Here is a 23324-nt window from a genome sequence, read left to right on the forward strand (position 1 = left end):
TATATTCTATAATCAAATTTGACAGTGAAATAATATCAAGTAACTTGAAAGTAGGCACTTAAATAAACGAAAATTTTTAAACCAATTTTTAGGCAATTATGAATGATACATATATGTACATACATACATGTATAATATTAAATATACAAAATAGGCAATGTAAAATCTAAATAAGAAGTATAAGAAGAATTTATATCTGATATACTGTGAATCTTATAGAATATTTGAGATCTACAAAAAGCTTTTGTTTTTCCTTAACTCTTCTTTCTTTTGCCTTAAACTAATGTCTCATTTTTGGTTTTTAACATTAAATGGGTTTTTATTGTATGATTTTGTTTGTATTGTAAACAAGGGCACATGTTTTTTTTAAGTTTTTAGTGCGTTAACATGTTATGTATCCGTAAGCTATATTTTTTTATAAAACATTTTTTACATTTGCTGCATTTGATGTTAGGTGTTCCAAGCATCCAGTTTGTATGTTTCCACATTCTATGAAGGCGAAGTGATCGCTTTGTATGGTAGGGGAAAATTATTTCATTTTGAAAGTTTGACGAGAAATTTTGCTGATATTTTGGTTTAGCTATTTGATTTCCGTTACATAAAACACAAATGCGTTTTTCGTCCACTAATTTTCGCATGTGTCTATCACGTAATTTTGACATTCTATTTATAACTTGTTTTGGATCATAAATTTTTGAAACCTTCCACTTTTTGACCCCAATATTATTAAGTTTTTGAATATTCTTTTTAAATAATTCTAATGGTTGTCCAATTGCAGTAAAAGTGATGGGAAACTTGTGTTCAGACTCAACTGTTCCATTGTCTTTAGTGTATAAAAACTTTTTTGGTTGAGCCTGTTTTCGTTTTCTGATGGAATTACATGCTTTTTTACTATTTTGTCGAAATTTTACAGGAGATTTTATTTCGCTATTTCGACATGATAATTTATTTGTTTTGTTTGAAACAATTTCAACTTTTGGTAATTTCTTAATATTTTGATATATATTTTGTAATTTCGAAGCTGTCTTATTTTGTGTAATGCTAAGCGAGGTTTGTTTCTTGTCTTGGTTGAATTCTAAATTTGTAACTTCTTCCGATAATTTATCAGACGTGATAATATTATTACAAATATTTGAATTAACATATAGCTCATTAATTTTCTTTTTTGGTGCTAATAATATTTCAATGCTTGGTTTTTCGGGTTCATTATTTATAATTTTCGTTGCGAATTTTGCTTTCTTTGGTTGAACTATTAATGTAATATCTTCTTTGTTTTTTAAATATTCAATGTAATTTTCTGTTTCGGTTTTATTACCTGATTGAATATTCTCATTTAAAGAATTCGTTAAATTTTTGTTGGGACTTTTTCCTAAACTGCTTACTGAAGTGGACGCTGCTACTGTTGATAATGATGATGATGAAGGTGTTGGTGATAATGACGACGCTGAATATAAAAGCGGTGTTTCAGCATAATATTTATTTATGATATTTTTGATATAGTTTTGGAATTGTATATTTAATTTGTTCAAATTTTGGTACTCCATATTAGCAAATATTGAGTTTGTGTTTTCTTTATTGTTTTGATTTATTTCAAGGCGATGTGGTTGAGTTTTAACGGGGCTTGTATTAATAGTTACACTGCTGTTATTTGTTTTGCTTAAATTCAATACCGTACTGCTTTGTTCTTTATAATTAGTCAAATTCGTGCAATTACTTAATAAAAATGCGGGAGGCGATTTATTTAACTGATCAAGCATCGCCTTCTTTTGTTCACTGGATAATTCGTTGAATTTTTTTGCCATTATTACCGAATCAAAGCTATCAATTTTGAAATCATGTTCATTTGAGTTTTTAATTTTATTTATAAAGCAATTGTTATTGCTTGTTATATTTGGTTGTTCATTCAAATTGTTAAGATTCATTTGATGCTGCAAATTAAATGTGGTTTCTTGAGAATTAACATTGTTATCCATGCTTATGCTGTTGGTATTATTCTCTTCTAATTTATGACAAACATTATTTTTTTGGATGTACTTTTTATAATTACGATTAACAACGCCTCCCGCATTATGAAAATCCTGAGCGACTGAGGTTGTATTTCGACTAATTGCTTCCATTTTGAGTTGGCTAAAAAGTAATAGGAAAATGTCTCAATTAGATTCAGAACTTGAACAATTATTGTGTTATGTTAATGTAACAATGAAAGTTTTAGTAAATAAAAAAAAATAATAAGCTATGTAAAGTAAAAAGTGAATTAATTTGTATGCAGAGGTATATAAAATAAAAATATAATAACACACCAATATTGTACATTATGTAATTATGTTAGTATATGCATGAAAGGATTAAGTAAAAATTGATAAAGTAAAAAAATGAAAGTAAAAAAAAGAAAGGATTTGCATAATAATATTTAATTACATATACCCATTGTAATTAAATATTATTATGCAAACTTAACACAAATTAACTTAAAATGTTAATTTTTGTTGAATTTTCAAAAAAACTATTTGACCATACATTCAATTTTTTTGCTAAGGTTAACAAAAAACGTCAATGACAAGCTGGACCAAAAGTTTTTTACCGCATTTATGTTATTACGTATGCTTCACTTCGCTGTATTTGAAAGCCTTACTTAATTTAGTTATTTCTTAGCATAATTATCGTTTCTACATATCGAATATAAGATTAACCTCACTAACTTCGAAAAAATACGTTACAATAATAATTTAGATCATTATTGACTCAAATTTACGAAATATTAAAACAAGAAGTTGCTTTTATTTTTGTTTTTAACTTGAAGCTGTGAATGACTAACAAACCTAATCGTAATAAGCAAAATCCAGATGGTAACACTAATTTTTAATAAGAATGTAATTTTTTTTTTTTTTAGTGATTACTATGTATTCATTCTATGGTTGAACATTTTCTACAGTTCCGTTACAAGTAATTCAGAATCTAAAATAAGGCAAGAGAAATTGTTAATGGAATGACAGGTAAATCAAAATGAGGTAGCTTCACTTTGAAATTATTTCAAAGTCTATTTACCGGTTTAAAAAAGTGCATTATTTAACATCAATGTTTTGTAATTTAATGTAAATTTAAATTAGCTTATTATAAAGATTACATTTTTTGATCTGGTTGAATTCACGTTTTGTTGGCAGATTATTAAATACTGTCAAGTAAAGGCTTATCAACAGTGAAGAAGTCAGTCAAAACCCAAGCCTATTTTAAAGTCATTCAACATAAAATAAAATTTACTCTATAAATAACGTGCAAAATAAAAAGAGTGAGAAATATAAAAAATAAAAAGCTGTATATAATATGTATGATTTTTTCAAATACCGAGCATAGTCTTCTGGATCACTACCATCAGCTTCTAGATATGAAAAGAGTCTCTCCGCTCCGCGTTTTTGGCTTGGATTGCTATTTAAACCATTTGGTTCAGTTAAGTGGGAAGGTGGTATTAGTGAGCCGTTTGGACCTATGCGCCATCCTGCCATTGTTGTTGGATTCGTGATTAAACTTTGTATGTTATTCATACCATTTAACTCGTTACTATTATTGATGTTACTACTATAAATTCCGTTATTTTGAACATTTCTATCGTTAAGAATTTATTTAATTTTATACACATAAGAAAAAAATGTATTAATGTATTAATATATTCTTAAGGAAATTTTAAATTCAAAATTTTTTATAAATAAATTGTGATTTATTAAAAATAAGAGTAGATACGTGATTATATGAACAACGCGATAGAAAAAATTACTTTTTATTCTTTTCAAAAATTTTTTGGGAAAAAAGGCTTATTAGTTTTTCCCTGTCCGTCTTTCCATCCCTGGACATATTTACAAAACTTCTACAACCTAGAAGTTAGACAGCTTAAATTTCATTATACATAGATCTTTACTAGAAACTTATTTCCGTAGAAAATTTTTATCGTCCGTAAAAGCTATAGCCCCCAAAGTTCTAAAAATTGTTTAAGTAATTATTGAGGCAAAACCAGAAACGTTTTTTAAATTTTGCAAACGCAGAAAACTGATGGTTGGCTTCTTCTACCACGGCATACCATATTTGTATTTAAAAAAAACAAAATGGTCGTTAAAATTGACTGTTATCTTAAATCCGTTTTTTCCAAATTTTTGATATCGTTTCTTTTAGATCACAGGTTGCAGGAGTCTAAAATTTTAGCAGCTTTTAGACACTGAGAAATTTTTTATTTCGTTATGGTCGTTGGAAGAAAAATTTTTTCCTCCACGTCCTGTCAAGTTATCGCCACTCGAAATTTGTAAAATTTGTATTTTTAGTAGCTTCTTATTTCCGAAATCACAAGGGTTTTCCAAAAAAGCAGAAAACTAATGGTAAATGCCATGCCATATAAAAAATATAATTATTTTTTCTAAAGTCACGCAATTAATTCTTAAATTCGAGAATTGTGTTAATGCCACTTTAAATTTGTTTTTTTTTGTTTTATTTCAAAGATTGCATACATTAATCATCCTAAATAAATGCAATTTTTGAAATATTATATTCGTATATGAAAGAAAGTAATTTTAATAATGTGGTGCATAGGTTGCTTTTAGAAGCAGTGTTTTCACTTTTTAAAAAGAAAAATGCTACATTACATACATTGGTTTGACCCAGTGTATAAAATTTATAATTGTATAATTATTTTAAAAAACTACAAATTTAAAATTACTTTTTATTTCGATAAAAATTATTATTATAAAATTAGTTTTTTTTTGATACATTATGACTTTACTAAGTAGTACCGACGTACGGAAATTGTTAATGTAAATTTTAATCTAATATTTTTTTCACGCCCTTCGCAATTCTAATCGTTGAGCGAAAATAATTTAGAAGAAATATTGACTTTTTCTTAATCAATATTCAAATACAATTTTTTTTATAAATTTTTATTAATACCAATGTTAGTTCATATAGCACGTGGATATTAAAGTTTAATTTTTATTTATTACACAAATATTAAATTGCTAAAAAAATCTAAATTGAAAAATAAAAAAAAAAGAAAGCATTTGTTCATGCATTTGAATAAAAACAGATGAATATTAAATTACCCGAAAGAACTGTTAGTGTTATTAAAATTGTTAATTTGATTGTTATTGTTGTTGGTATTCGAACTTATTGCTCGTAGAACATTAGAGTTATTACTACTACTTCTAGATGGTCGATTATCATGCGGACTACAAAAATTTTATAAATTGAAAGTACATTTAAATTTTTAATGTAGCTATGTAAGTGTTTTTTAGATTTTTAGATTAAAATTTTTATCGTTTCAATTACTTACTGAACTTCATTCAAATGTGTTTGAAATTCTTCTTGTGTATCAGCTAAAAATGAGCACTTATTACATGCTTTTTTGTTATGCACTTTAAGAACATGTGTTGCTAGACGTTCTGATCTCGCAGCTTTGTAATCACATAACATGCAAACAAACGGCTTTGTATGAGTATTTAGATGTCTTTTTAGACCCCACTTATCAGCACCAGACCAAGGACAGTAGCAGCATGTAAATCGTTTTTCTCTTTGGGGTTTTATTTTACTGGGCGATTTTTCATCATTGGAAATTTTTTCTTGTTTTACCTGGATTTGGATCTGTGATTCAGTTGCTGTAGCAACGCTTTCTATTGTCTGTGCTATACTTGAGCTTGAGGCTTGATGTAGAACTCTTTGAGTATTTAGGAAGTGTTCAGTTAAAGAACTATTGTTTGTTACATTTCTTAATTCTGAATTAAATAAATTTATAGGCTTTTGATCAACCAATGGTGATGGAGATGTATTTATATTTGTATTATTTGTACAATTGTTATTATCAACAGCTGTATTGTTATTTGATGCATTATTATTAACGTTTCGCCTCGTTTTGCTTATATCGTAGGTTAACTCACGGTGCATACGTAGGAAATGCTTTTTAACATGATCGGCGCGGTTAAATTGCTTAAGGCAAGCATAACATTGGAAAGGTTTCTCATCTTTATGAATATTTTCATGTCTGGTATATAAATCACGCCGATCTGTTGAATATGGACAATGAGTGCAACTATATCGTTTTTGGACTGGTGGTTGCTGAGATTGTTGATTTGATACGGTGTTTTGTATGTTATTTTTGTTTTTTTTTGGTAGAGGAATCACTTGAGTGTTAGGTTGCGATGAGGTTCCTGCTTGAAATTGAATATCTTGGATTGAATTTTTATTTTTGTTTAATCTAAAAGAATTGTAAAAACGAAATAAAATTATTTTTATTAAATTTTAATGTGCAAAATGAAAAAATTTGAGCACAAACTCTATAATGTGTTAAAAGTGAATTCTTCAATTAAAAATAATGAAGTGCATACATATTTACATAATTATAACGAAATTTAAAACTATCTTAACTTACTTGGGATTTTTTGGTGAAACTATTGGAGTGTGAAAAGTAACAGGCTTGGTATCAGTTTGCCATTGTTGAAGCAAGTGATCATTGGGATTATTCCAACTTTGATGTTGCTGAGGCTGTTGATCATTATTATTTCCGACTTCCGTTGTTGAGCTGTCACTGTTATTGTTACCATTATTGACTGATACTGTCGATTGAATTGTTGAGTTTGTTGAATTAGCACCTGTAGTATTTATAACTTTTGGTATTAGATTACTTGCTGGATGAAATCCATTCTGCATTAAGGCAGCCAATCCAAAAGCGGTTGTTAAATGATCTTCACTTTTGAAGTTAGGCGGGTTTGTCGTTGAAGCCGTTTCTATTAGTCCATTATTATGTTGAGTAATTTGGGTTTGCTGCTGTTGTGATTGTTGTTGTTGCTGTTGTTCATAATCAATAGTGTTTAAGTTACGATCTGATATCTAAAATTTAATTTTTAAGTCAATCTTTTAAATCGTAATATAATTTGTTTTGTTACCAGAGTCGTGAAAGATCTTTCGCCCTCTGGCGCTGTAGGCCCAGTTGTTGCAACATGTGCGACAGGTGTGCCTAACGTGTGCAAACCATTTCCAGTTTCTTCACCGTATAATTTGCGTGTTATTTCCTTGAACATGTCTTCGTAGACAGCCTCTACATTTGAAGGCTGATTTGTTGGTATTAATGTTGCCATAATTTTGCATTAAAATAAATTTGCAATTTTATGAAATTCTTGAAAATAAAAATAAAAAACAATAAATTACATACATATGTATGTAAGTAATATAATATAATATGTGTGCTTTTACAAAAAAAAATTTGAGTTGATCCAGAAATATAGAATATAGGAAAAACTAAATGGTTTTAATATTTATATGTGCATATTTGGAAAATTTTTCTTCTGAATAATGAAGTAAAACAATGAAAAAATCATATTTTTTTCATTATATGTATGTATGTGCATTTTTATTTTCTTCATCGTGTAACAAAATCGTAATATACTTACATACACATATACTCTTACATTTATAAAAATAAGGTAAAAGAACCTTAAAAATGAGCTATGTCACTACCAACTACTCATTTATTTTATCAAATCATACAAGATCGATTTTTGTTACCAATCTTTTCCCTAATATTGATCGTAGCGCAAAGAGTTTCTTTAAATTAGGTTTTTATTGTTCATGAAAATTTAAAAATGTGTGAGATATGTTGCTTTTCCCTAAGAAGACGAAAGTGTCGTGTTTCATACAATATCTGTTGAAGTAATACTACATTTTGTAGATATACATATATATATATATGCAAAACCCGAACAAGCTATGTTCGGAAGGTATTACAAATTTACCTATCTGTAGCGCTGAGAAATATTGATCTGAAATAAAAACATATACACGTATGTGCAAATGTATAAGTCGATCCGTTATAGTACATGTTGATCCGTTTTCAAATTTAAAATAATCTTGATAAGATAAAATAAAAGAGAGACGAAATGTGATAAACATTTTAGATTGGGTTATGATTGGAAAACATTTGAGCAAATGTTTGCAACCCATTTCATGACACCTTAAGTATTTATTTACCAACATATTATTTTCACCTAATTGTGAAAATAATACGTTGTATTATCGTTACAACGCCAACCATTTTATAAATTTTACAATCTGCCACATTTGTCTTTTAAACACATTGTGCCAGGTTGAAATTTTTTCGAGATAACTTCGATGTCAGCTTAACTAAGAAGTTAAGGTTCAGAACTGTCCCAGTTTCGGGCATTCATTTTATTTTCCCTTCAGAACTGTTATATGCATATTACTTTCATAAATAAATAAAAGTAGCTTCTAATGAGAATGCAAGTAAATGTTTTTAAGTCAAATATTTTAAAAATAAGTTGAACATGTACATATACATATAATTGACTATGGATATGTTAAAATTTTGCATTAATAATTATTATTATTTTCTTTATTATTAATACTTTATTTCTGTAAAATCTACTTTACAAATATAAACGCATTGTGTAGCTTAATAACTTCAGGTTCCAGCTTTAAATAGTGTAAAGAAATTTTATCTTTTTAATTTTGGAATAAAAATTTCTCCCCATAGACTACAGCACGTCCAAAAGCCGGCATTAATTCGCGAATGTAAACTTTTTACTACCAATCCTCTTTTTCATTTTCCCTAGGGTAACTTCAAGAAATAATAAAATATGTTGAGTGAAATTATATACAGGGTGACTCAGAAACGTATACAACAACGCATATACCATTGGTTAGAGGGTCGAAAATGGGTAAAACTCTTGTTCCGGACTAAGTGCGAAGTCTCAAGGGTTTCCGAGATATACGGATTTTAACGAATTTTTAAAATTTTCTACTTATCCATATTTATTTGAATATAACTTCTGTTCTGAAAAAGGTAAGGGCTTCAAACAAACAGTTTCTAAAAGGCCTAGTAAAGGGCTTAAAATAAACATGTTACTTGATTATGTACTTTCGGTATAAATAGCATTTGGAAAAAATTTAATTTTTTCCTTCTTATATTTTTTTCCAACCTAATAACTTTGTGCGAAATTTTTTGAAACTTCGAATTTTTTTTTATGAAATTTTGGCTTTTCCGCCAGTTTTAATTTAAATCATTATACATTAAAAAGTCTTTTATGGTACAGGAGATATAACACAAAAACCATTTCTATGTCAAGATTTAAAAGACAATAATAAAATGTAAATAAAGTTGGATCAAACCAATGGTTTGTATTGTAGAAACAAGTGAAAATACGGTTTTTAAAAACAATCTATGTATACTCCAAATAAAAATTAATTTAAAGAAGGGTTAACATAATGCTCAATTTTAAGGGTTAATTGCATGAGTTAAGAAAATTAATTATATTTTTTAATGTCATGGAATTTACCGCTAGCTTTTTGCGTTTGTAGAAATTTAAAAAAGCTTGCGGTTTCGGAAATATAAGGCGTCAAAAATTCAATTTTTACAAATATCAATATGGAAAAAAATTTTCTTCTAACGAAATAAACTATTTATCAGTACATAAAAGTTGCTAAATTTCATTCTCCTACAACCTGGGATCTAGAAAAAAAAAACCACATCAAAAATTTGGAAAAAACGGATTTTAGATAACACTATACCAGTAAATTTGAATGTCCATTTTGTGCTTTTAAAGTTAACTGTAGTATGCCGCGATAGGAGAAGCAAGCCACTGAATTTGGGGGGTATAACTTCTAGAGGGGAAGAGATAGGTAAAAATTTTCTTCTACGGAAATAAATTTCAAGTAAAGATGTATGTACATATTAAATTTCAGCTTTCTATCCACAAGGGTGTAGAAGTTTTGTAAACATGTCCACGAACGGACGGGCGGACAGAGTGAAAGTAATAAGGACCTTTTTACAAAAATATTTTGGAAAAGTGCTAAAAACCAAAAAAATGTCATCATGTTTGATTCTTATTCCAATATCACTCTAAAAACCGTTAACATTTTGTATGTTGTTGTATACCTTACTGAATCACCCTGTACACTATATATGTACGTTTGTGCACATGAATGTATGCATACCTTATATGAACAAGGATGTACGTCTGTTGTGCTGTGCAACGTCTCCTGGTTATTTATAAATTCATAAGATTATGATGTCATGTACATGGACGCATCCTGTACTCCTGTGTACGTATGTATGTAACTATAAACCAACTATTTAAGAAATCTGACGTTAGATATATATATGTAGAAATACTTACATGTACATATTAAAAAATTAATATTGTAGGGTATATGTACATGTACATATCAAAATTATTTGTATGTATTGAAAAAATGATTAAAAAATTAAACATTCAGATTAATTTAGGGTACGTGAATTTATGTATTGCTCACAAATTTTATGTTTACATATGCGTATGTATCACGGCTGACAGACATATCTTTTTTTGATATTTTTGTTATGTCAAGGTATGTATAGTTAAATACAATATCAAAACAGAAAATTTATATGCATACATACATCCAAATATAAGTAGATTGTATATGTAATATTTAATATTTTCCTATGAAAGAGGGTCTGATTTTGATGCATGCATTTTATTGCTCTGTCTACCGGCAACCAACTTTTTTTCTTAAACGCCTATAATAATATGTACAACAATAATATTATATGTACTCAATATTATACAATGGGTATACGAATGATATGTGTGTACGTAGACGAAGAACGGTTTTTTTTGTTGATTTCTTCCTTTTTAGGTTTTTGCTTTGTTGGGTTTTTATTTTTGGAATTTTTTGCTTTTAGGTTTTGAAGTTAGTAGTACACAAATCTGGTACATATTCTGTTTTTCTTATCATATGAATTTGGGATGGGATGAATTTCTTTTTGCTTTGTTAATTTTTTTTATTATTTATCTCAGTTTTGTTGTGATTTTTCTGGGTTTGTTGTTATTTTAAATTAGAAGAAGGAAAATGCAATCCTAAACATAGTATGTATGTATATTTATGCTTGTATACCTACTTGTTGAACAAAATCTCAAAAAAAAAGAAAAATAAATGATAAAAAAAATTACACTAGTATTTTTTTACACTGTGAAATTATGAGTAAAGGGAAAAATTGAATAATGTAAATTATGCTTGTGATAAACATACTACCATGTACATATGTACATATATTAATTAATAAGTGAAATGATAATGAATTGAGTAAGTTTATGAACACTTTATTCACGCTTTATTTTTACATTTGGCTTACTATGTAATTGTTTACGCACATACCCATAAAAAGCTTATGTATTTCGCAATAAATGCAATTTAAAAGAAAATTTAATTTTAGCTGCATTATTTTCGTATTATAATCTAAAAGAAATAATTAATCTATTTGGCTTCATTTTATTCTTTAATTGCCTTCATATTCATTGTATTTATACATTAAATTTGAAAATTAAATTAAAAGAAACAAGCAAGCATCACATGTTAATCACATTTAGGTATATTGACTGTCTTTATGCTTACAGTCTTCCATTGTTTTTGGTTCTAGTCTGCTCATTATGTATATCATGATTTTTCTACTCCCTCTAATTAACTTTTAATATTAATTATTTAATAACGCCTTTTTGGCAAGATGTTTAGTTGTAGATTTAAGCAACCATTGTCTGATATATTATATGAAATTGCTATTAGACCAAATGTTTTTATACAACGTAAGACATACATATGTAAAGTGTTTTACATCATAAAATTAATGCCATACATATACATATGTACATATATCTATCAGGCCACCAAACTGAAGCTTTTTCGAAATTTTGCAATCGGAAAAAATTACAAAAACAATTCTTAATGTTTATGTTTTCAAAGTATTACGATAGAGATATTTTTTTTTTTACTATTTTTGCAAAATTTTTGAGTATTCTTTGTGACTCTCACAATATTTAGTATGGTTTTAAAAGCGATTTAGATAATGCTATAAAACATTTGTAAAGTCTTCAGAAATTTTTGGATAAACTTAAAACTATGGTTGTGAAAATCGATTGAAAACACATAGAAAAATGAGCTCTGATCATCACCTAATAAAAATTTTTGTCTAACCCATTTCCAATGCGACATTGCGTTCGCCACGTTATAAATACATTTCAAAAGGTAAGTATTTCTTTGTTAATTTTTGTTTATCTTTTAGAGAACTACGTAATTATGATAAAATTTATGATTTATGTTATAATTGAAGTAGTTATAATACCATACAGCCGTTATAAAAATTAGCTTTGTTAGAATTATAAATAAAGTGTGGAATTAAGCTAACATAATTGAACTTAACATTAGTAAATATACATTGTATATATATTTTAAGAGCATAGTGATAGAACTTGTTACCTGGTACATACATACATTTGTTTTAGTTACACAACAATTTAATATTGTAAATTACTTTAAAGTACTACTCATTTTTGATTTCTGCTGGAATAAAAAAATGGAAAGTCCAATAGAAATAAAAAAATTAATTCCATTCACTGGACATCTTAGAGAAAATTTTTTACTTAGCAAATAGAGCATTTAATTTTTTTCTTTTGAAACATAAAAAGCTAAAGTTAAACACGTGCGCTCTCTTCTAAGAACATGACTTTCCAAATCTATGAATATGCAATTATCTTCATAAGAACAAAATAAGTCTCGAATCAAATTGACGTAAGATATATTTAACAAAATTTTTTAAGCTGAATTCTATATGTAAATATATTTTACATAATGAGGTGTTCATATATTTTACATAAAGTGTGTTCAATCGATATTATTACACGAATATGACAAATGTTTATCACAAATGACACCTAGGCTCTTTACTTCATTAACAATATCCAAAATATTTCATGTCATTAGCAAAAACCTAAACAACAAGCATCTTAACAGCTTAAAAGGTAGAAACTTAAATATTGCAAATAGAAATACTCTTTAACTTCCAAAATGTAATAACATAACTGTAAATAGCTGAATTGTGTATTACTGCGTTTTGGATTCAAGGTCAACAATATTTAGTAATCTTCTTTTTTGTATAAAATTTCTGTTAAAAGTAGATCCATAAAAATGTATACATACATGTGACTGGGAAACTTGCAAAGTTGGAAGTGCACCTAAAACAGTTGTACATATTTGCATCCGTCGATTTTAATAACGAAATTTCTTTTATTAAGAAAAGGCTAACTTGATAAACTAAAAATGCGGAATTGTATATGTACACATAAGAATGCACGTACATTCATATATGTATAATGGGAAAATGTATCTATAAGAATATAGGTATATATTACAAATATTGTATAATAAATATTTACGATACCTTAAATATGCTATACATTTATATATAAAAGTTAAAAATGTGTAGGATGATCAAAAATTTAGGTAAAACCTATAAATTAGTATCACCTTAAAAAAGGTATTAATTTTAATAAAATGTTGGGTAGCCCACCGGGCAGTGTATATAAAAAAAATGTGTACATACACATCCACAAGATACATATGGTGATCATTTCATCACGTTTATAAAATGTACACAAGTCATAACGTGCACATATTTTTATGTTGTATATACATATATATGTATATATTAAGAATTTTAAAATTAAGAAATGGATTGATGTTAAAAACACCAAAATAAGGTTGGTTATGGAGTATCATTATTTAAAAAGTAAAAAAATAAAATTTACTAATTTTACCTAATCTACATTCATGTCTAGCCGTTATCAATAACACATTAAGGTTATTGAATATGGTGTTAGGGTATGTACATATGTATACAAGTATGAAAAGAGCAAGGGTAAATTGTAGGTTGTTTAATAAAACTACAGGTAAAGAAATCTATTTCATTTGGCAGAACAATTCACAATTTGTATAATATGAAATGCATTTGGTTTAATTATTAGGTATTCTTTCAATCCTGGTTCATTTTATTTACAAGTATGATATTATTTGCAAACTCCAAAAGGAAAAAAATAAACAAAGTTGATTAAATTTTTAGTTTTAATTGACACTGACTGATAAGTGTAAAAGTAATTTGTTAGGTAAAAAGTGATATGCTTTCTTGAGTGAGTAACTTACTGCTTAGTAATATAATTGTAAAACAGTCGCCAATTAATTTTTCGCCAACTCTTCTTTAATTTTTTTATGCGGGGAAAGGAGAAATCCATTTGTATAAAAAATCATTTAATTGGTGTACTATGAAATGAAGGGAGTATATAATTAATCGAATTGTATCAAAAATTAATAACATTTTATACCTTAAGTATTTAAAAACTTTTTCAAAATTTTAAAGTGAATGTGAATCGAAATTGTGTCGTAAGTTTTTGAAATCGTATTTTATTTCAATTTATAAATTTATGTAATACCTGTTCTAAAATTAATCTCATTTAAATTTAGAAGAAGTGTAAGCTCAAGTATGCATCTAGGAATATTACAAACCTAACCGTTATGCAATAACAACATATCCATTTATTTAATGCTTTCTAAACACCGATTTGGGGCACACTAATTCAAAGCATTTAAATATATTTATGCGTATATGCATGTACATATATACATATATGTACATGCAAATAACATTAGTTCTTAAATAGGATACTCATACTTGTGACAAATTATAATTGCTTATTTTATACAAGTATTACCTTCTGATGATATGTTTAATAATATGTATTCCTATGATGATATTTTGATGAACCTTTATGTTTAATTGATGTATATGTAACCAAAGTATAGCTTTATTTCGATTAAATTGAAAATATTCATATGTAGGTATCCAATATTTTCTTTTTCAGAAACTATGTTTTTGTATTTTCTGGTATATCAATCAGGCTATTAAAAATTTTGCTTTTAGATAAATACCCACTACTTAAATTCTAATCTAATTTCATCACTACTTCATTGTTTTAATAATTTCGGTAATTAATTATATTTTTAATGCAAAATGTTTGCTCCTTATTATTATTATTTTTCTTCTTTATTTGTTGATATTACACATAAATAAGTTTAAAATCTTTTTTCTAATATTCTTTCTAAAAATATGAATTTTTCTGTCTCACAATTTTTCCACTTCTGTTCACAACAAAATATTCTTTAAGACTGGTTGTGGTGGTGTATCAGTAATACAATTCAAACCCACCGACCGTCGACCGAAAGATTTAATACTTATAATAAAGCACTATTACATTAATATCTTCAACGTTAGCTAGATATACAATACAACATACATAAATTTAAAATATGTACGTACCTACAGTAAAAAAATAAATATAAATGTGCGTACATGTGTTAAGAAACCCACCCGCCGTAATTTTAAAAATAATATAACAATATAATCAACTTTTACCATAAAAAAGACCAACTAAATAAAACTGTATAAGAATGTAGTAAATATGTATGTATGTATTAATAAAAAGAAAAGCAAAAACAACAAAAATATAACAAAACAACAACCGGCTTCGATTAACTATAGTATACTTGCATGCAACAAGCAAGAAAAGCAACCCACAACAACCCAACACTGAACACAGGAAGGCAGAAGATAATGATGATCAAGCAGGCAGGCAAACAGGCAAAAAAATTATTTTGTATGCAAACTGGAAAAAACACAAGCAACAACAAATTAAACGATACTGTAAAAGAAACTCAGAGAGAACAAAGAAAATAAAAGATAAAACAAATAGCACTAACATAACTAGGATATGAGGATGAGGGTGAGCTCTAGCCTTTAACTTGAGAAGTAATATTCTCTAAATATATTTTCTTAATTTATTTTCCGTTCTTTTTTTAATTTACCTTACATGGAATGGCATAAACATACACATTCATAATATTCATATGTGCGTAAGAATGTTCATATTGGGACTTAAAACTGTTTATATAAACTTTACCTGCATATCGCATTAGCGATAGTAAGTGTATGGTGCCAAAATAGGGTAGAAATATTTAAAATGAAATGAACTCTAAAAGACTCTGAAGTTTGAATCTTTTTACTTCAAAGAAAAATTATTTTTTCAATATTCTTTACTTTAGTACATACATAGATACATAGATATATATTTGAAATTCTAAGGGGGTTATGTTTTTGTTCACAGTTTTGATCACATCACAATGTACTTGTATTCAATATACAAAAATATTTTATATATATACATTGTATGTTCATTGCTACATACCAATGTGAAAAATTACAAAAAAAAAAAAGAATTTCAGTTTTTATTTAAGGGTCCTTTCTAAGCTAGCACGGTGTATGTATGCATGTTGCCGTTAACAGGTCATAAAAAAAGCAAAAATGCGATCGAAAAAAAAAATTTGAACATGTGGAAAGGCTTTTGCTTTTTGGATTTTTTTATGCTCCGTTTCTTCTTAATTCTTTTCATTTCGAGTATTATTTTTTCTGTAAAATTGGTAAATAGAAAGAACTAAAATAGAAGGGAAAGATGATATTCAGAAGGTGGTAAGAACATTTATATATATATATGTACATACAATAAATTTGGAGTCAGTGGTGGGATTTCAAGAGATGTACCGCTTTCTAATTTGTTATATTGTAAACCGTTGTTAAATATCTAAACGCTTGTGTACTTTAATCGTATTTCTAAAAATAATGTTATAATTTTTTAGCACTTTTCCAAAGATTTTTTAACTACTTGTTGCAATGAAACCATGTATTTTTCAAATTTTGCAAACGCAGAAAGGCAGTGGTTTGCTTCTCCTATCGCGACATACTATAGTTAAACCCTAAAATGACAATTGTTAGACACTAATAAATAGTTTATTTTGTTAGAAAAAAATTTTTTTCCATCTCCACCCCCTCTCAAGTTATCGCCTCTTGAAATTTGTAAGATTTGAATTTTCGACACCCTATATTTTCGAAAGGGCAACCTTTTTCAAATTTCTATAAACACAAGAAGCTAACGGTAAATTCCATGACATTAAAAAGTATAATTATTTTTCTTAACTCATGCAATTAACCCTTAAAATTGAGCATTATGTTAACCCCTCTTTGTATTAATTTTTGCTTTTTTTCAAAGACTGGATAAATCGTTCATCCTAAATATATGCAGCCCTACGAATAGTTTCGTATATGAATGAAAATAATTTTAATAGTTTGGTAGGTGTACATAGCCTGTATTTAAAAAGCAGTATTTTCACTTGTTGAAGGAAAAAGTGCTACAATACAAACCATTGGTTTGAGCCAAATTTATTTTATTTCTCATCAATAGATACATACATATACATATATGTAAATATATGTATATGTCAATTTAAAAAAAAATTTATTTTTTTTTATGGAATAATTAATTTTGTACAACGTGAGCTTTATTATTAAGGATATTAACTTTGGTATGGATTTGCAACCACTTGAAAAACTCGTCTCTTATACGTGCGTCCAATTAAAGTTTACATGCGTTCCAAAATGGGTTAGTTAGGTTCATGAGATTTGGTAGTTATGTGTCCAATTATAGGTCACACATATTCTTGAAGTCTTTTTGGAATGACTTGACAGGTTCGGGTAGCTGTCATATAATTGCAAAAGCTAATTTTAAATATTTGGAAAAATAAGAAAGTTAGATTCATGAGACTTGGCAAACATGGGTTCAATTATAGTTCAGACATATCCGTGAAATTTTTGTGGAAAGGTCTGATCCGTGAAAGTTTTGTGGAAACTGCCATACAACCCTTAAAGCTAATTCTAAATATTTCAAAATCAAGTTTTCATACTCAGATTCTCAAGGTGCAGGGCAGGGTATAATTCGTTTCAACAAAACGTTTTTACTTGTTTTTTCTTCATATAAACTTTATACATTTTTTCAAAAATCATAAAAGGGAAATTGGAGTTGCTCTCTCTAGTGGCCTTATATATACCAGGACAGTAGTTGTAATAACTTGAAGAGATAGCAAACTTTTTTTTACATAAAATAAACTTAATAGTATACACATATATTACGGCCTTTAAGCCGGTTTTCATACAGCATAAATAAGATAGTAGTCCGAGTTATAATGGGCTTAACGGGCATATATATATTGAGGTAATTTATAAAATAAAATATTTAATGATATAATATATGTAAGTAAAAAAATATGTAAGTAAAAATAATAAATGTATTTTTTTTCAGTTTTGTGTGAAAATGTGTGCTAAAAGGTATCAAATTTTTCTGTTGATTTATGTTGACGACATAAAAATCATCAAAAAAAGGTACATTAACAAAGTTGCACAAGTAATATAACCTAAAAATAATTGGAATCTATATAGGTGATCAATATAGGGTCGATATGTATGGACCTACAAGTTTGTTTTCATAAGGAATTGTCATTTATAAACTACAATAATAATATTATAGGTAAAACAAGCTTCATATTGGGATTCATTAAACGCTGGTTTAAGAAGTTTAATTATTTCTATGTTTTAAAATACTTCGACTCGTGCCTTGTTTGGCATAATCTTCAATATATGTTTCGCAGTATATATTTGCCGGATTGAGTTTATTCAAAAATTTTTTGTGAGGTTTACACTACGTCCTAGTCTTTGGAAAGACCCCATCATCTTTCTTCTTTATGAGCACAGGTTTAAAATAATTGACTTACTGGAATTAGGTAAAAGGCGTGTTATTTTTCAGTTTATGGAATCCCTTCTGACATTTTAAATAAAGTTGTTAATAAATTTAATTTTAAATCTCGTTACCCAGATCTTTTTATGTTTTCAATTCAAGCACAAGAAACTTCTTACTAACAATATACTTGCAAAAATATTTTTATTTACTGATATTTAAGTATTGTGTTCTTTATTTTATTCCATAGAGTTTAAGTATAGTATAAAAATCTTGTTCCGACTTCGGAAACTAAAGTAATATTAAGTTTCAAAATTTGGTCCTTTCGTAAGGCTGTGTATATTTTTTGTTCAAGTGAGAGACAGTCATAATGTTTTTAAAATTACAAACACATTATTTTGAAAACATGAAAACTATCTTGTATGCAAAATAATATTGTGAAGAAAATTTTCTATATTTTAAGCTGTTGCAAATATAATTGCGATGTATACAAAAATTTTTTCCTTTTTTCAAAGGATTTGCCTCTTGAAAACTACAATCTTTTGATTAATTTATTTTTCAGTGGGATATTGTGTTAAATTTAGCTTTCAAAATAGTGTAATGGTGCTATTCGTTCTCTTAGGTATGTTATATTATAAGTTATAATAATATAACATACAAATTTAATTAAACTAAATTTTTGCTTTTATTCAGGAGCATTAAAATCTTTGCTCATTTGAGGTATTCAGATATTTTTGTTTAATTTGGGTAGTCCTTTTTCCAAATGAAATTGGAATAAATAATTAAAAATTAAATTTTACCTCGCCAAAATTTTGAAGAATGGTTACTTAATTTTGATTTACTTTATTATTATTTTAAATGCTTGTAAATAAAAAAATTTGAAAATGTATATGTATTCAGTTGTTAAAATTAATTTGTATGTTTGTATTGTCTATGGCTGTGTTTTTCACATTTGATAAATATGTATATATCTATATTAATTTTGCTATAAAGTATCGATTTTATGAATAAAAACAAAAAGGAAGAAAGACAAGAACATGAAAAGAATAAATGTGTTGATAAAACAATGGATAGAAAAATAAGGTGAGAAATTTTTATAATATAATATCATAAAGCACGTTTTAGTATAGTAGAAGTGGGGGTACTACAATTTTTATTATAAAATAGAAGTAAATGAATCTGTGCATATTTCTTTTTAACAATTTAGGTTACGAAATACTATACATACTTACATACATATATATTGTGCTAATACACGAGAGAGAACGAAAAAATTGGCCATTACTTTTTCCTTCTTATCTCTTTGTAAACCTTATACATATTTTAATTTTTTAATATAAACCATCATTATTTTGTAATTAAAGTAATTGTAAGGGTTTCATATGCTTAAGAGAAAACAAGAATATCTTAAGAGTTGAATAAGAAAACTAAAGAAATTGCCTAAAATAAATAATATATCTACATATATGCCTTTTTTTGTTACTTTAAAAAAGCTTACAGTTCAGATTTCTTCTATTTCCTATTAGAATATTAAATGAAAAATAAATTTGAGAAAAAAGGTAAAAAATTAAGTTTTATTTTTAATTTCAAAAGTTATTGGGACAAATTAATCATCTATTGTAGAATTGAAAGCAGTGGCATGTTCAACACAATAAGGAATTTGTGTTAATCGGAATCGTGTCAAAGGGAATTAATTAAAAAGATATGCTAGCCTGCAGGGGAATATGGAATAGGGATCTGGAAAATTAACTGTAATACAGAAATAAATTGTAATGAGAATAATTAAATAATAAGAGGATCAATTAAAAGGAATAATAATATATTTTTATTAATCTTTTTGCTTTATATTTTAAAAGTTGAAGACGTTTTCTTAATACGGAATCGGATTAGTGGACGGACAACCCAATTCCTAGGAAATGTAAAACTAAAAATCGGAGTTAACATTCAAAAACATTTGTGTTATTTTGTTTTGTTACGTTTTTAATTCGATTTCAGTTTAAAATTTTAATTTTTTATTTTCATATATTGGTTGAATGGGTCAAAACAGTGATCATTGTGATTGACAGTGGGATTGGGGAATTAAATTATGGTTGCAATGCTCAAATATTTCTATGATGAAATGTTTTAATGAAAGTTGAAAATCATAGTTGTTTAATTCTAATTTACATAAGCTTTTTTTAAACACAGCTATCAAACTCATTCCGTATTAAAGAAGTTTCAGAAATGGCGCGCAGGCATATAGTTTAAATTTTCGCTACCGGATGAGGTTTCTTATAAATTTAAAAATTTTTATTTTCAAATTATCAAATTCAGACTTATTTATAAGTTTTTTTAATTTTCGAAACAATTTCATTTAAGTCATTTTCGAACAACTAATTATTTGGAAGTTTCAGAATTTGCAGATTACGTTAAACTTAAAAAAAAATATTTTCATTCTGTTTAGCGTGTGCGTCTTAGAACTTTAATTTCCAATGTAGTTCTTTTTTCGAAGCCTGGTTGTAAGAAAACCCTCTATGTCTTAGCTTAGATGGACTTTAGTGTAGTTCCACTAAACTATGAAACTATTGAAACTACAATAGCATAAAAATTAATTAAGATCCTGACTCATTATTCTTTATTTAACTTGTATGTAAAAGTTAAATAAAGAATAATTGCAATAAAATTCATTCATAATAATTCATAATAATTAAGCTTGTCTTATATGAGTACTTTTAAAAATATTCCTAATAATGTTCTTAATAAAATGTAAAAATATTCTTAATCAAATATTTAATTGCGGTAGGAGAAAGGTGATAATTTATTTTCTTCAACTTTATCTGCTTATTATATAAGAGTCAAATTGATATATTGTGGTTAAGAATGAAAAACACAGAATATATACATATATATTTTAGCTTTTAAACTGTTACATAACAACAAAAGTGAATAACTTTATAAAAATTTTTATATATAAGAAAGTTTTGGCATGAAAAAAAGTTAAAAAACCTTTTTTATGCATACGAGTATATTACATTTTTGAAAAGTAGAAACAGGTATCAAAGCTTGTTAGCCATCACTTTTACTATGCGTCATAAATAAATTAATAAAATAAATAAACAATCATCCCCTATTTTTCCCCATAAAAATTGGGGCGTGTGTAATACAAAATTTTTAATGTTTTATTGCTTTTATATACATACGTATACAATATGTATATATATATATATATATATATATATGTACATATATTTTTAATTGACTATATAATATTATAAATTTATTATGTATGTACATATGTATGTATGTAATTAAATAAATGATATTGATAGTAAAATCGAAATAAAAAATTTAAAATTGCCCAGGCATTCCATAAAATTTATGTGTATATAATGAAGATGTTTCAAGAGTAAAATTGTGATGAGTGTAGAAAACTGAGAGGGGGACATTTAACATTATTTTTTCCTGATTTACTAAAATGTAAAGTAGTTTACTTTTTATTATTATATTTAATTTAATATTTCTATCCTTTTCTTTTTTTACTATTCATTGTTTTATCTCTTTCTATTTTGCACTTTATGTTTTTTTTCTCAGATCCTTTTGTTGCTCTTTTTAACTTTGTACGTAAAATATGTAAGTGAATTACCTATAATATGTATATATAACTTGAACTGCATTTAATTGTTTTGTTTACTGCTTTTTATGTAGGTATCGTGTGTTTTTTCCAAAACTTTAAGAACAAATAAAGAGGGGCATTTACTTTCACATTTCTATCTACATAATATAACAATTGAAATTCCATACATATACAGAAATTTTTTAACAACTTTTATAATTTTATAATCATCGAATTGAAACAAAAATATGTATTTATAAAATCGTTCAAAGGGGTGGGTGACTGTTTTAAAACAATGAAAAAGAAAAAAGAAAAAAACAAAAAATTCAAAATATCGATTTTAAAATCAAAGCTATAAATTGTATTCCTAAAATTTTAAATGGACTCCCAATTTGTTTGTATACTCTGATTGATATTGTTTACAAAATACAGGTATATTTACATATATATATATGTATATATATATATTTTTTTTTTGGTTTATAAACACTTACCATTAATTGCATTTTGTTGTACTTAGTTTTTTAAGTTATAGGTAATTAAACTTTTATTTGAAGGAACCTGGTGAGTAATAAATTTATAATATTTACATACATTTATTCATTTTAATATTTTAATTAAATTTTATTAAATATATAATCCAAGATTTCAGAAATCCGATATGAATTATTTTTATTCAAACTCATTTTATTACAAAATAATTTATTTATTCACTTATTTTCAATATCTTCTTAGAAAAATTTTCATTTAGCTTATTGAAAAATAAATTAAATAGATTTTTTATTTTTTTTTTAATTATTTTTATTATTCAAAAAAAAATATATAGAACTGGACGATACAAATAAAACTCTTACTTCTATACTTGACAATTGTACATTATAAATTGGAAATAAATCAATAAAGTTACTTACCTTTTCATTTATGCAGATTTCTTAAGCAAAAAACAAACATAAAAACAATTTTTTAGCGTTGTGCAGAATGAAAAGCTCAACACAAAGGAAGACTTTTCTGTTTGCAAAAGATTAAAAAGCTTAAAATCTTCGCCGGTGCTGATGAAATACTCGTATTTATTAATTTTACATTAAAAAGAAAATATTGGGGGCGAAACTTTCAAATGGATCTATTTGAAAAAGATGTTTTCATTCCAGAAATGTTTTGAGAAGTTTAAAAATGAAAAAAAAAAGAAAAATAAATGGTTGTTCATCTGTAGGAACATTGTTTTATGTAAATTGTTTCGCGTAATAAAATTTGTATTTATTCCACTA

At 26.6% G+C, this 23324-nt stretch overlaps 1 protein-coding gene across 5 annotated transcripts; it reads right to left on the bottom strand.

Moving 5' to 3' along the window:
• Positions 1–6: 6 nt before the first annotated feature.
• LOC129606265 (protein charlatan) lies at positions 7–22757 on the bottom strand. 5 transcript variants are annotated; one of them, XM_055516492.1, is made up of 8 exons: positions 22554–22754; positions 6915–7144; positions 6654–6858; positions 6401–6584; positions 5309–6226; positions 5079–5204; positions 3343–3600; positions 17–2127 (listed from the first exon to the last, which is right to left on the bottom strand). In XM_055516492.1, exons 2-8 carry the CDS (start codon positions 7104–7106, stop codon positions 375–377), a joined length of 3636 nt encoding a protein of 1211 aa, XP_055372467.1. In that variant the 5' UTR covers positions 7107–7144; positions 22554–22754; the 3' UTR covers positions 17–374. The 5 variants fall into 5 exon arrangements, with proteins under 5 accessions (XP_055372468.1, XP_055372467.1, XP_055372464.1 ...); XM_055516489.1 differs by having other exon boundaries at positions 21–2127; positions 6401–6858; XM_055516491.1 differs by lacking the exon at positions 22554–22754 and adding an exon at positions 14562–14584 and having other exon boundaries at positions 21–2127; positions 6401–6858.
• Positions 22758–23324: the final 567 nt, after the last annotated feature.

This window comes from Condylostylus longicornis, unplaced genomic scaffold (assembly GCF_029603195.1).
Source record: "Condylostylus longicornis isolate FDR11 unplaced genomic scaffold, ASM2960319v2 ptg000018l, whole genome shotgun sequence".
NCBI lineage: Eukaryota > Metazoa > Arthropoda > Insecta > Diptera > Dolichopodidae > Condylostylus > Condylostylus longicornis.